This window comes from Vulpes vulpes, chromosome 1, assembly GCF_048418805.1.
Source record: "Vulpes vulpes isolate BD-2025 chromosome 1, VulVul3, whole genome shotgun sequence".
In the NCBI taxonomy this organism is placed as follows: Eukaryota; Metazoa; Chordata; class Mammalia; order Carnivora; family Canidae; genus Vulpes; species Vulpes vulpes.
In genome coordinates this window covers 105,282,066-105,294,241 of record NC_132780.1, presented here as the reverse complement: position 1 = coordinate 105,294,241, position 12,176 = coordinate 105,282,066, and the positions used below count along the sequence as shown (strand labels likewise).

The following is a 12,176-nucleotide window of genomic DNA, read 5'->3' as shown; positions in this document are numbered from 1 at the left end:
GAGAGAGAGAGTGAGAGAAGGAGCATGAGCAGAGGGAGAGGGAGAAGCAGAGGGAGAGGGAGAAGCAGAGTCCTTGTTTATCAGGGAGCCTGGTGCAGGGCTCTATCCTGGGACCCTGGGATCATGACCTGAGCCAAAGGCAGATGCTTAACCAACAACCACAACAGGTGCCCCCAGATTTGGAAATATTTTAATGATTATTTGTTTCAGTAATTTCTCTGCTCCTTTATTTTTTTTCCTTCTGAGATACTGACATTACATATATTGGTCTACTTTTTGGTGTCCCACAGGTCCCTTAGGCAGTGTTCAGTTTTTATCAGATTTTCTTATCCCTCAGATTTGATAATTTCCATGATCATATCTTCTAAGTTATCCTTTTTTATTTTCCCTTTCCCTACCCCTTCCCCTTCCCTAAATCCAGAACTGATGACAGACATTCTCTTCTTTCCTGTTCATATTTGCTTTTGCATCCCTGTAATGAGTTTTTCAATTTCATTTTATTTCTTTAAGTTTTATTTAAGTAAGCTCTATACTCAACATGGGGCTTGAACTTATGACAGGGATTGAGTTACATGCTCTCCCAACTGACCCAGCCAGGTGCCCCATAAATTTTTCATTTTAGTTATTATACTTTAGAGCTCCAGAATTTCCCTTTCATTTATTAATGTATTTCATCTCTTGATATTTTCATTTATCCATAGATCATTTTCTTGACTTTGTCCAATACTTTTTTTTTAAATTTTTTTTTTAGCATTTTGAGCATCTTTAAGACAGTTGTTATAATGTCTTTGTCTATTGAATCTGCTTTCTAGATTTTTTTTCAGGGACATGTTCTTTTTTTTTTTTTTTAATTAATTTTTATTGGTGTTCAATTTACCAACATACAGAAAAACACCCAGTGCTCATCCCGTCAAGTGTCCACCTCAGTGCCCGTCACCCATTCCCCTCCAACACCTGCCCTCCTCCCCTTCCACCACCCCTAGTTCGTTTCCCCGAGTTAGGAGTCTTTATGTTCTGTCTCCCTTCCTGATATTTCCCAACATTTCTTTTCCCTTCCTTTATATTCCCTTTCACTATTATTTATATTCCCCAAATGAATGAGAACATACACTGTTTGTCCTTCTCCGATTGACTTATTTCACTCAGCATAATACCCTCCAGTTCCATCCACGTTGAAGCAAATGGTGGGTATTTGTCGTTTCTAATTGCTGAGTAATATTCCATTGTATACATAAACCACATCTTCTTTATCCATTCATCTTTCGATGGACACCGAGGCTCCTTCCACAGTTTGGCTATTGTGGCCATTGCTGATAGAAACATCGGGGTGCAGGTGTCCCGACGTTTCATTGCATCTGAATCTTTGGGGTAAATCCCCAGCAGTGCAATTGCTGGGTCGTAGGGCAGGTCTATTTTTAACTCTTTGAGGAACCTCCACACAGTTTTCCAGAGTGGCTGCACCAGTTCACATTCCCACCAACAGTGTAAGAGGGTTCCCTTTTCTCCGCATCCTCTCCAACATTTGTGGTTTCCTGCCTTGTTAATTTTCCCCATTCTCACTGGTGTGAGGTGGTATCTCATTGTGGTTTTGATTTGTATTTCTCAGGGACATGTTCTGTTTTATTTTTTTCCTTTTTGAATCATCCACAGTTTCCTGTTTGTTTGTATGCCTTGTGCTTTTTTGTTGTTGTTGAAAACACAACACTTGAATCATGTAATATAGTAAGTCTGGAAATCAGATTCTTCCCCTTCCCAGGGGTTTACTAGTTTTTTTTTTTCTTTCTTTCTTTCCTTCTTTTTTTTTTAATTGTTGTTTTTAATTGTCTCTTCCACACATCCACTTAATGTGTAAACATAAGGTCTTCCTAGGTCTTTTATAAGTATGCCTTTCCCTAGTAATTTTTGTGACTTCCTGAATTCCCTCATATATGTGATTATTTTCAAATACTGTAATCCTTAAATGTTTGGTTCCCAAAAGGAGAAAATGGGAGAACTGAAGGGGGAAAAAATGAAACAAAATTAGGTGCTAGCCCTTTAAGTCTCCTGGAAGTTGTTTTAGCTGGATGGGAAAAGTGTTACAACAATGGTGGTGGTTGTTGCAACAGTGGCTGCTTTTCTCCATGTCTGCTCATCCGTGAACAGAAACAGCCATTGGTAATCAGAATGCAGATTTCTGATATTTGGAAAATAAGGTCCTTGCTCACCTTGGTAATTGTAAGCTGTGCAAACTATTTTAGGAACTTGGGCATTGCTGCTTGCTACATAGGGACAGACTACTGGGTCACTGCTACCACTTTCAGAGCTCAAATTGCCTGAAATTAACTTCAGTTTACTTCCATAGACTCCAGAATTCCCTAAAAGTTACATCAGACAGATCCTGCCAGCGTGGCTGTTGTCTGGGTGGGGAGATGGTCCGTGCTTCCGTTTCCACAGTCTTCCTATGGTCATTTGTGTAGATGTTTTATAGTTTATTGAACAGGGATCATTAATTGTTCTTGGTATCTGATGTTTTTAATGCTTGTAAGTTGGTGTAAAAATTTCCATGTTGTTAAATAGTTCTGAAAATACGGTAATTACTATATAGTGTGTTCTGTTATGAGAGAATAATACACAGGCTATTTTGTATAGTTTTTTATTTCAGGTTTTGCCTACCTTAATACCATAATGAGTTGTTTTATTAATAATTATAATTGTGGGGGTCCCTGGGTGGCGCAGTGGTTTGGCGCCTGCCTTTGGCCCAGGGCGCGATCCTGGAGACCCGGGATCGAATCCCACGTCGGGCTCCCAGTGCATGGAGCCTGCTTCTCCCTCTGCCTATGTCTCTGCCTTTATCTCTCTCTGTGACTATCATAAATAAAAATTAAAAAAAAATAATTATAATTGTGGGACCCAGGAAATTGAACAAATCCTCTACCCCTGGACAAGCAGAGCAGGACTTACTATTTTGGGCTGCACCTGCCTTGTGCTGACCTGCTTATTACTTAGGGCACTGCCCCGCCCTAATCAAAGACCAGGACACACCCTAATGGGAAATCCAGCCCAGTGATACTGCCCCGCCCTAATCAAAGACCAGGGCACACCCTAACCAGAAATCCCGCTCAGCAGACCAGCATGACTGTGCAACTTTCTGGGTATCCATTGGCCACTGGCCCCTATAAAGTTGCTAAGCCTCTTAGTCTCCGGGTCCAAGTCCCTGCTCCCTGCATTGGGTTATACTTGGACCCAGGCTTGAGCTTGTAAATAAAGCCTTGTGTGATCACGTCCGCGTCGGCTCCTTGGTGGTTTCTCGGATTTGCGATGTTGGGCACAACATTTGGGGGCTGGTCCGGGATCCAAGAAACCTCCAGGACCCCATCCGGAGGGTTTCACAGGTGGTGAGTGCGCTCAACTTTTTCCACCTTTTGCGCGCATATTTTCTGAGAGCTCTAAACTGTACTGTACCAACAGCAGGTACACCTTTGCCACCACTCACATCCACGGAGCCCTTTACAGGGAGAGAAGACTTCTGACAGCAGAGGGAAAGACTGTTAAAAGCAAAACGGAGATTCTTGAACTCCTAAAGGCCTTCTGGCTGCCCAAGGCCCTAGCCATCATCCATTGTCCGGGGCACCAAAAGGCAGACACGCCAGTAGCCAGGGGATACCAGCTAGCCAATTTAAAAGCAAAAGAGGCGTCCCTTCTGGTGACCCAGGTCTTAGCTACCACGCTACCTGATCCGGGGGCACCGACCCTGCCGGACATCCCCAACTATACTGATGCTGACTTACACTGGATCAAACGCTTGCCTATGACCCAGTGCTTGTGTGGCTGGTGGAGGGCCGTAGACTTCAGCATCATCTTGCCAGAGGAACTAGGATGGCGAGTCCTATCCAAAATGCATCGGAGTACTCACATGGGAACAAGGAAGATGGAAGACCTCCTACGACATGCAAAGATCACTATTAAAGACTCTCCGAGCAAAGATCGAACAGATTGTGGCAAGCTGCGCGCATGCCAATTAACAAATGCCTCCGCCCATGGATCTAACCTGGGCACCGGCTCCGAGGGGACCGCCCAGGAGCCTACTGGGAAGTGGACTTCACTGAAGTGAAACCTGGAAAATATGGGTATAGGTATTTACTAGTGTTTGTAGATAACTTTTTCAGGATGGACAGAGGCATTTCCCACCAAACATGAAACGGCACAGATCATGATCAAGAAACTGCTGGAAGACATCGTACTGAGGTATGGTTTTCCTGTTAGAATTGGGTTAGACAGGGGATCCCTGGGTGGCGCAGCGGTTTAGCGCCTGCCTTTGGCCCAGGGCGCGATCCTGGAGACCCGGGATCGAATCCCACGTCGGGCTCCCGGTGCATGGAGCCTGCTTCTCCCTCTGCCTGTGTCTCTGCCTCTCTCTCTCTCTCTCTCTCTCACTGTGTGCCTATCATAAATAAAAAAAAAAAAAAAAAAAAAAAAAAAAAAAAAAAAAAAAGAATTGGGTTAGACAACGGCCCAGGATTCGTATCTAAGGTAACACAGGGAGTGGCACTAGTACTTGGGGCAGACTGGAAATTACATTGTGCATATAGGCCCCAGAGCTCAGGACAGGTAGAAAGGATGAACAGAACATTAAAGGAGACCTTAACTAAATTAGCCCTGGAGACTGGCGGGGACTAGGTGACTCTCCTCCCCTTTGCCCTATATAGGGTGAGGAACTCCCCATATAAGATGGGACTGACTCCCTACGAAATCATGTTCGGTCTTCCTCCACCTGTTATCCCCAATTTAAAACCTGAGGTGCTTGCTGAATTTGATCATCACCAACTTCTTTTCTTCCTCCAAATGTTACAACGAACCCATGAGCAGGTGTGGCCTAAGCTGTGGCCTAAGCTGAGGGCCCTCTACGAGACTGGGCCACCCCTGGACCCCCATCGATATCGGCCAGGTGACTGGGTATATGTGCAGAGATACCAACACCAGACACTTCAGCCTCGCTGGAAGGGATCCTACCTTGTGATCCTGACCACTCCCGCCGCTCTCAAGGTTGACAGGATTACTCCCTGGGTCCACTACACACACATCCTGCCAGCTGACCCACACACCGTTCTCATGGACTTTGTTACAGAATGGAAAAGCCAACCAGACAAGGACAATCCTCTAAAGCTAAGACTGCGCCTTTCTCACTTATTTCCCACCTCCAAGACTCCCTAGTCCGCGGTTGTCCTTCAAAATAGAAGGGGATTAGAATTAGTCTTCTTACAACAAAGGGTTGGGGGGGGGGGCGGTTATGTGCTGCCTTAACTGTAAATAAGAGCGAGAACAGCAACAAGGTTGGTGAGAATCCTGGTTTAATCATTCGGGGGGAATGCCCTGGCTCACTCTGAGAGCAACCTGGACCCATGATTGGGTCCTGCATAGGATCCTCTGAAAAAGGGGGGAATGTGGGACCCAGGAAATTGAACAAAATCCCCTACCCCTGGACAAGCAGAGCAGGACTGACTATTTTGGGCTGTACCCACCTTGTGCTGACCTGCTTATTACTTAGGGCACTGCCCCACCCTAATCCAAGACCAGGACACACCCTAACCGGAAATCCAGCTCAGCGGACCAGCATGACTGTGCAACTTTCTGCTTATCCCATTGGCCACTGGCCCCTATAAAGTTGCTAAGCCTGGGGCAGCCCCAGTGGCTCAGCAGTTTAGTGCTGCCTACAGCCCAGGGCGTGATCCTGGAGACCTGAGATCAAGTCCTGCGTAGGGCTCCTGCATGGAGCCTGTTTCCCCCTCCTCCTGTGTCTCTGCCTCTCTCTCTGTATCTATCATAAGTAAATAAATAAATCTTTAAAACAACCAACCAAACAAAATAAAGTTGCTAAGCCTCTTAGTCTCTGGGTCCAAGTCCCTGCTCCGCTGTGTTGGGTATACTTGGACCCACGCTCGAGCTTGTAAATAAAATAAACCCTCGTGTGATTGCATCGGTGTCGGCTCCTTGGTGGTTTCTCCGGTTTGCGATCTTGGGCACAACAATAATGAGTAAGAGTATTGTGTGTAAAGATTTCATTCATTCTTTGGCTATTTTAATTAGTACCAAATTGTTTCCCCAAAGATTTCTATCAATTTATTTTTTAAAATTGATTTTATTGATGCATTATTGACAAAACATTGTACTAGCTTTAAGTATACAACATATCAATTGATGTATGTTTATATTGTAAAATTATTAACACAGTAAGTTTAGTTAACACCATCAGCATGCATAGTTAAATTTCTTTTCTTGTAATGAGAACTTCTGAGATCTACTGTTTTAGCAACATTCAAATGTATAATACACTATTGTTAACTGTAGTCACCATACTGTATGTAAATGATACTTGTCTTACAGCTAGAAACTTGTATTCTTTTTTACCACCTTCACTCATTTTCACTCACTTCTCTCCAACCTCCCTACTGCCTGCTACTACCAATCTGCTGACTGTATTTAAGTGTTGTTGTTTTTTTAAACTAAAACAGTTGATGATATTCACGTTTTGGGATAAAAATGAAAACTGTGTTGTTTTTTTGGTGTGTATGGGGGGTCCCACTACCTTGCAAAAACTATTCTCTCTTTGATAGGAAGGGGGAGCATGCTGTTAGAAAACACCCAAAGTCCCAGCACCATGACCTCCTGATGGAAGTAGAACAAGTAATATAAAATGGATATAAAGAGGTTCCCACCTCTTCGTTTCTGTCTGATTAATTCCTGGCCAAGTGGGCCCCATCATGGAATGGGTAGGAGGTCTCATCATTGGAGGCCCAGGCATCATTGGTATGTGGCTTCCCAGAGGCGGCCTCATTCCTGGTGTAGGTCCCCCTGCATCATTCCACAAGGAGGAAGGCCCATTATTGGCATCGTGGGTCCCCTTTATGGGAAGTTGGCATCATACCAGGGCAAGTAAGACCCAGGAGACTGGGGAGGAGTGGGATCATTGCTCCTGCTGGAGGAGGAGCAGAGAATTGCCTAAGAGGTATCATGAAATGTAGCAGTTATTTTGTTGATCAGGCTCTGAGCCTGCTCTTCTATCCATTTCTGATAGTTTTTCACATTCTCTTTGTGTTTCCTATCACTGTACTGCCTGTTTTTCTGATGGAGAGTTATGGATGAGGTATGTGTTGGCAATAGTAATAAAGCTTGGGCATGTTGCTCTGCAGGCTTTTGGCCACTACATGTTTTTTTGTTTTGTTTTGTTTTGTTTTTAAAGATGTAGGTGAGGTCATACAGTATTTGTCTTTCTCTGATTTATTTCACTTAGCATAATGCCCTCAGGTTCCATCCATGTTCTTGCAGATGGCAGGATTTCCCTCTTATTTTGTAGCTGAATAACTCTATGTGTCCTGTTTTCTTCATCTACTCATCTGTCAGTGGACACTTAGGTTGTTTCCATGTCTTGGGTATTGTAATAGTGTTGATATCTTTTTGAGATAATGATATTTAATGAGCATAAATACCCAGAAGTGGAATAGCTGGATCATAATATGGCAGTTCTATTTAATTTTTTGAGGAACCTCCATACTGTTTTCCATAGTGGCTGCACCAATTTACGTTGCTACCAACAGTGCTCAGGATTCCCTTTTCTCTATATTCTTGCAACATGTATTATTAGGGTTTTTACCTTTGGTAATAATCACTCTGATGGGTATGAGGTGATATCTCATTGTGGTTTTAATTTACATTTCCATAACGACTAATGATGTTGGACTCCTTTTCATGTACCAGTTGGCCATGCGTATGTCGTCTTTGGGAAAATGTCTATTTAGTTCCTCTGCCCAATCTTTTTTTAAGCTCGATGCTCACTGTAGAGCTCAAAATGGGGATTGAACTCAGCACCCCGAGATCAGGCCCCAAGCTGAGATCAATAATTGAATGCTTAACCAACTGAACTACCTAGGTATCCCACTCTGCCCATTTTTTAAATAGAAACTTTTCTATTGAGTTGTATGAGTTCTTTATATATTTTGGATATTAATCCCTTATTAGATAATATGGTTTGTAAATATTTTCTCCCATTTTATGTATTTCCTTTTCATTTGAGTTATGGTTTTAATTGCTGTGCAGAAGCCTTTTACTTTTGTTTCAGGATTCCAGAGTTCTTGTCTCATGGAGCTGGAAATGTATCTTGTGGATACAACAAAAGACTGAAGTGAAGGTTTATTAAGTGAAAGTGAGAACAGAAAGGGGAAAGAAAAGCTCTCTAAAATCAGAAGGGTCCCAAATGGGTTGCCACACAGGGCTTTGATGGTTAGTCTTTTATAGAAAACTGACCAGGGAACTTGGTAAATATTTTGTCAATAGCATAGTGGATTTGTAAGTATCATGAGAATATCCTGTATATATTTAGAACCAGTATTGTGGATTGGAAAATATGAGAATGTCCTGTTTATATTTAGAAGGATGCAGATGTTCCCTTCTCCTTGGTTAATATCTCATTTATAACATTTCTCCAAATCTGGGATTTCTGTAAGCCTGGTTATGTAGCCCCCTGCCTGTCTCTCCCTACCTACTCTTGGTTGTCCGTTACTCAGTTTGATGTAGCCTTACTTGTTTCTCCTTTCCCTATTGCCATAAATTAATCGACCATATATGTATGGATTTATTCCTGGCTCTCGATTCTAAGTGTTCCTTTGACCTATATCAGTCTCTTTTTATACCATATCATACTATTTTAGTTACTATAACTTTGTAATATAGTTTGAAATCAGGAAGTTTTATCTTTTCAAAAAACTGAGTCTTACTTGTGTTGATCTTTTTTAAAAAAACATATTTTTAAAGATTTATTTATTAGAAATAGGGGAGGCAGAGAATCTCAAGCAGAATCCCCGTTGAGCACAGAGCCCAATGTGGGGCTCGATGTGGGGCTTGAACTCAGGATCCATGAAATCATGACCTGAGCTGAAACGGAGACTCACATGCTCAACCAGCTGAGCCACTCAGGTGTCCCGTGTTGATCTTTTCTATTGCTTTTCTTGTTTTTGTTATTTCTGCTCTGATTTTTGTTATTTCCTTCTAAATTTGGGCTTAGTTCTTTTTGTAGTTCTATGAGATATAAAGTGAAGTTGTTTATGGGAGTTCTTCTTTCTTAGTGTAGGCATTTATCATTACAAACTTCTTTCTTAGAATTCTTTTTGTAGCATTCAGTAAGATTTCATATGTTGTACTTAGATTTTTATTTGCTTTGAGGTATTTTTTTGAGCTCCTCCTTGATTTTTTTCTTTGACAGCTTGTTCAGGAGCTTATTGTTTCATCTCCATATATTTGTGAATATTCTAACTTTCTCCTATTACTGGTTTTTAGTTTAATATTATTGTGGTTAAAGATAGTTGGTATGATTTTAATTTTTATTAAATTTGCTAAGGCTTATTTATGTAGTCTGTCATATGACTTATGATTGTCATACAATTATGGATGTTCTGTATGCACTTGAAAAGAATTGCATATTCTGATGGTATTGAATGACATGTTCTATAAATGAATGTTAGGTCTAGTTAGTCTAAAGTATGGCTTTAGTCCAACATTTTCTTGTAGATTTTTTTGTCTGTATGATTTATCCATTGCTCAAAGTACTGAAGTCCTCTGCTAATATTGTATTAAGTTTTCATTAATAGTAATGTGCTCATCATTTCAAAACTTGTTTTTCACACCTTATATTTTTATATATTTAATGAGTACCTTGTAATTTAAGTTATTCCTTCTGTAGGTAAAATTGGTTACCATACTCCAAACTTTATTTTGTATTTAGTTTTTGGTATGTGAACCATGCTTGAAACAGAGTAACAATTACCTTTGGATTTTTTTTTTTTTTTGATTACATATAGATGTGCTTGTCCTATACTTCTGTTCATGGAGTTTTTACTTTTTAAACCTCTTTGGAGTATTTACTGTCTGTATTATTCTTTTGCTGTTTTTGCATGTGCCCAATCCTGTGGTATCCATATCTTTTTTCTCCCAAAGAAATAGGAAGAGTTTAATAGTAGAAAAGGGATAAGAACTTTTGTCTCAAATCTTAGTTATTCTTTTTTCTGTTCAGATTATATACACTGCTATATGGGACTGTGTTTGTAACCTGTAAAACTGGGTTTTTATTTTGAATATATATCAACTGCCTCCTTAATTCATTTGGATATAGAAGTATTGAATGTAATATTATTTTCTTTTGCAGGGGTTCCCAACCAAGTAAGACAGTAGATAATAATTATGTGAAGAAGGCTTCACACACTAAAGAAAAGGAAAGAGATGATGATGGCATTTCTCTTGTAATGTCTGATGCTCAACCTAAAGGTTTGTGAACATTAGAAAATTGTTGTCATTTGAATTTTTGTCTTTTGCATTTCTACAGATGTTTAAGTTATAGTTAACTTTATTTAATCTTATATTTAAAAGATCTCTGAAAGTAAAGGGAAGTTATTTAGCAACACAAAATTGCTAAATTTTTTGTTTGTGCACTGTAGAATACATTTCTTCATTTATTAAGTCTAACTTAAATTTGAATATTATTTCTTTTTGTTGTTGTTGTTGGGTTTGGGGATACAGCTATATAGTTTAGCTACTTGTAAGTGTTGTTTCCATGGATATGTCTGCTAACTTGATTATTATTCTTAGCTTCCCACTGTCTATCCTCCTATGATGTACATTCTTTATTCATTAGAATTTCTCTCAACTCTAGGAGGATGCCAGTACAAGCCACTATTAGCAAATTTAAAGGTAAATACATCCCAGACTTCTGAAAATTCTTTTTAGGCCTCTTTGCATGTAGGGTTAATGAATTAACTTCTTTTCTCCTTTTTGTCCTTCTTTTAAGGTTTTGAAGTGCTTTACAAAAATTTGCACCAAAACAATTCACTACATTAGTCAGATGTGGAACTAACATTTTTAGGGATCGCTCTGATTGCTTGAAACTAGTTGAGACACTTCGTTTTCTGATTGATTTCATAAATCATTCACTAGAAAAGGTGGTTCTTTAATGACACTATGCAAAAATTCTTTGTACGTCATTTGAAACATAGCTATTTACAATTTTTATTGGCCTTTTTCAAGAAAACTAAAAAGAAACTAGACTAATAACTAGCTTCAACTCTTGTGAGAACAAGCTAGAGAAAGCAGTGTAATTGTAGACATATCTTTCAGTTAGTCACTAAGCACTAGGTACATATAATGAAAGACATTTATTTTCTTATGGATTGTACTTTTCCCAGAAATAATTTTCATTAATTACCAAATAAAAAGTATTTGTTCAAGTGATCTCACTTCATACTATCTAGACACGGTTAAACCCTCACATTCTACTGATTTCCTGTATAGAGTAGGAATAGTTGAATAAAAAGCTTCTTATTTGTGCCATTCAGTATTACTTTAAAGTCACAGTGGACTTTTAGACTTAGGGAAAAAAATGCATGATAAAAGAAACACTTGATAGTTTCTTAGTACCCCTGAGGGTCCTCTTCAGAGATAAAGTGTTTTTAAGAAAAGTAGCTACTGAAACTTAATTGAAACTCACCATGTTTCCATCCTATGGATAATTGTATCCAATACCAGTTTTTTTGTTTTGCTTTTTAGAGAGAGAAAGGGGGAGAAGAGTGGAGGGAGAGGGAGAGAGTCTTTTTTTTTTTTTTAATTTATTTTTTATTAAAAACATTTTTTTTGAGAGAGTAAGGGAATGGGTTGGGGGAGAGGAGAGAGAGAATCTTAAGCATGCTGCACATGCAGTGTGGAGCTGGATGTGGCGTTCAGTCTCATGACCCTGAGATCACAACCTGAGCTGAAATCAAGTCAGATTCTTAACTGATTGAGCCACCCAGTCGTCTCCTCCATACCAGTTGTTTAACATAAGCCCATATATTAATGGGAATTCTGAATTAAACTCCCAAGTATTCCATTCTTTTATAGTACATTGTTTTGTGAAATTTACTTTTTATGAAAATAGTGTGTGTGTGTATATATATATATATATATATACACACACACACACACACACACACACTCTTATATAAATATGAAAGATTTTATTTTTAAGTAATCTCTAAACCTAACTTTGGGCTCAAACTCTGAGATCAGAACTGTACTGACAGAGCCACCTAGTCACCCCAATATATTGGACATACTTAGCATTTTTTGGTTTACAAGAATTTGTCACTTCTGTAATTTTATATACTGGTAATATTTGTGAG

General features: G+C 39.8%; 1 protein-coding gene across 12 annotated transcripts in view; it reads left to right on the top strand.

The window, feature by feature from the left end:
• The window catches only part of SENP7 (SUMO specific peptidase 7), a 147,875-nt gene that overhangs the window by 87,371 nt on the left and 48,328 nt on the right, over positions 1-12,176 (top strand). For all 12 annotated transcript variants that reach the window (XM_025989969.2, XM_025989968.2, XM_025989967.2 and 9 more), the window contains one exon: positions 10,172-10,290. In XM_025989969.2, coding sequence (XP_025845754.2) covers positions 10,172-10,290 — 119 coding nt within the window. The remainder of the gene's footprint in view (positions 1-10,171; positions 10,291-12,176) is intronic.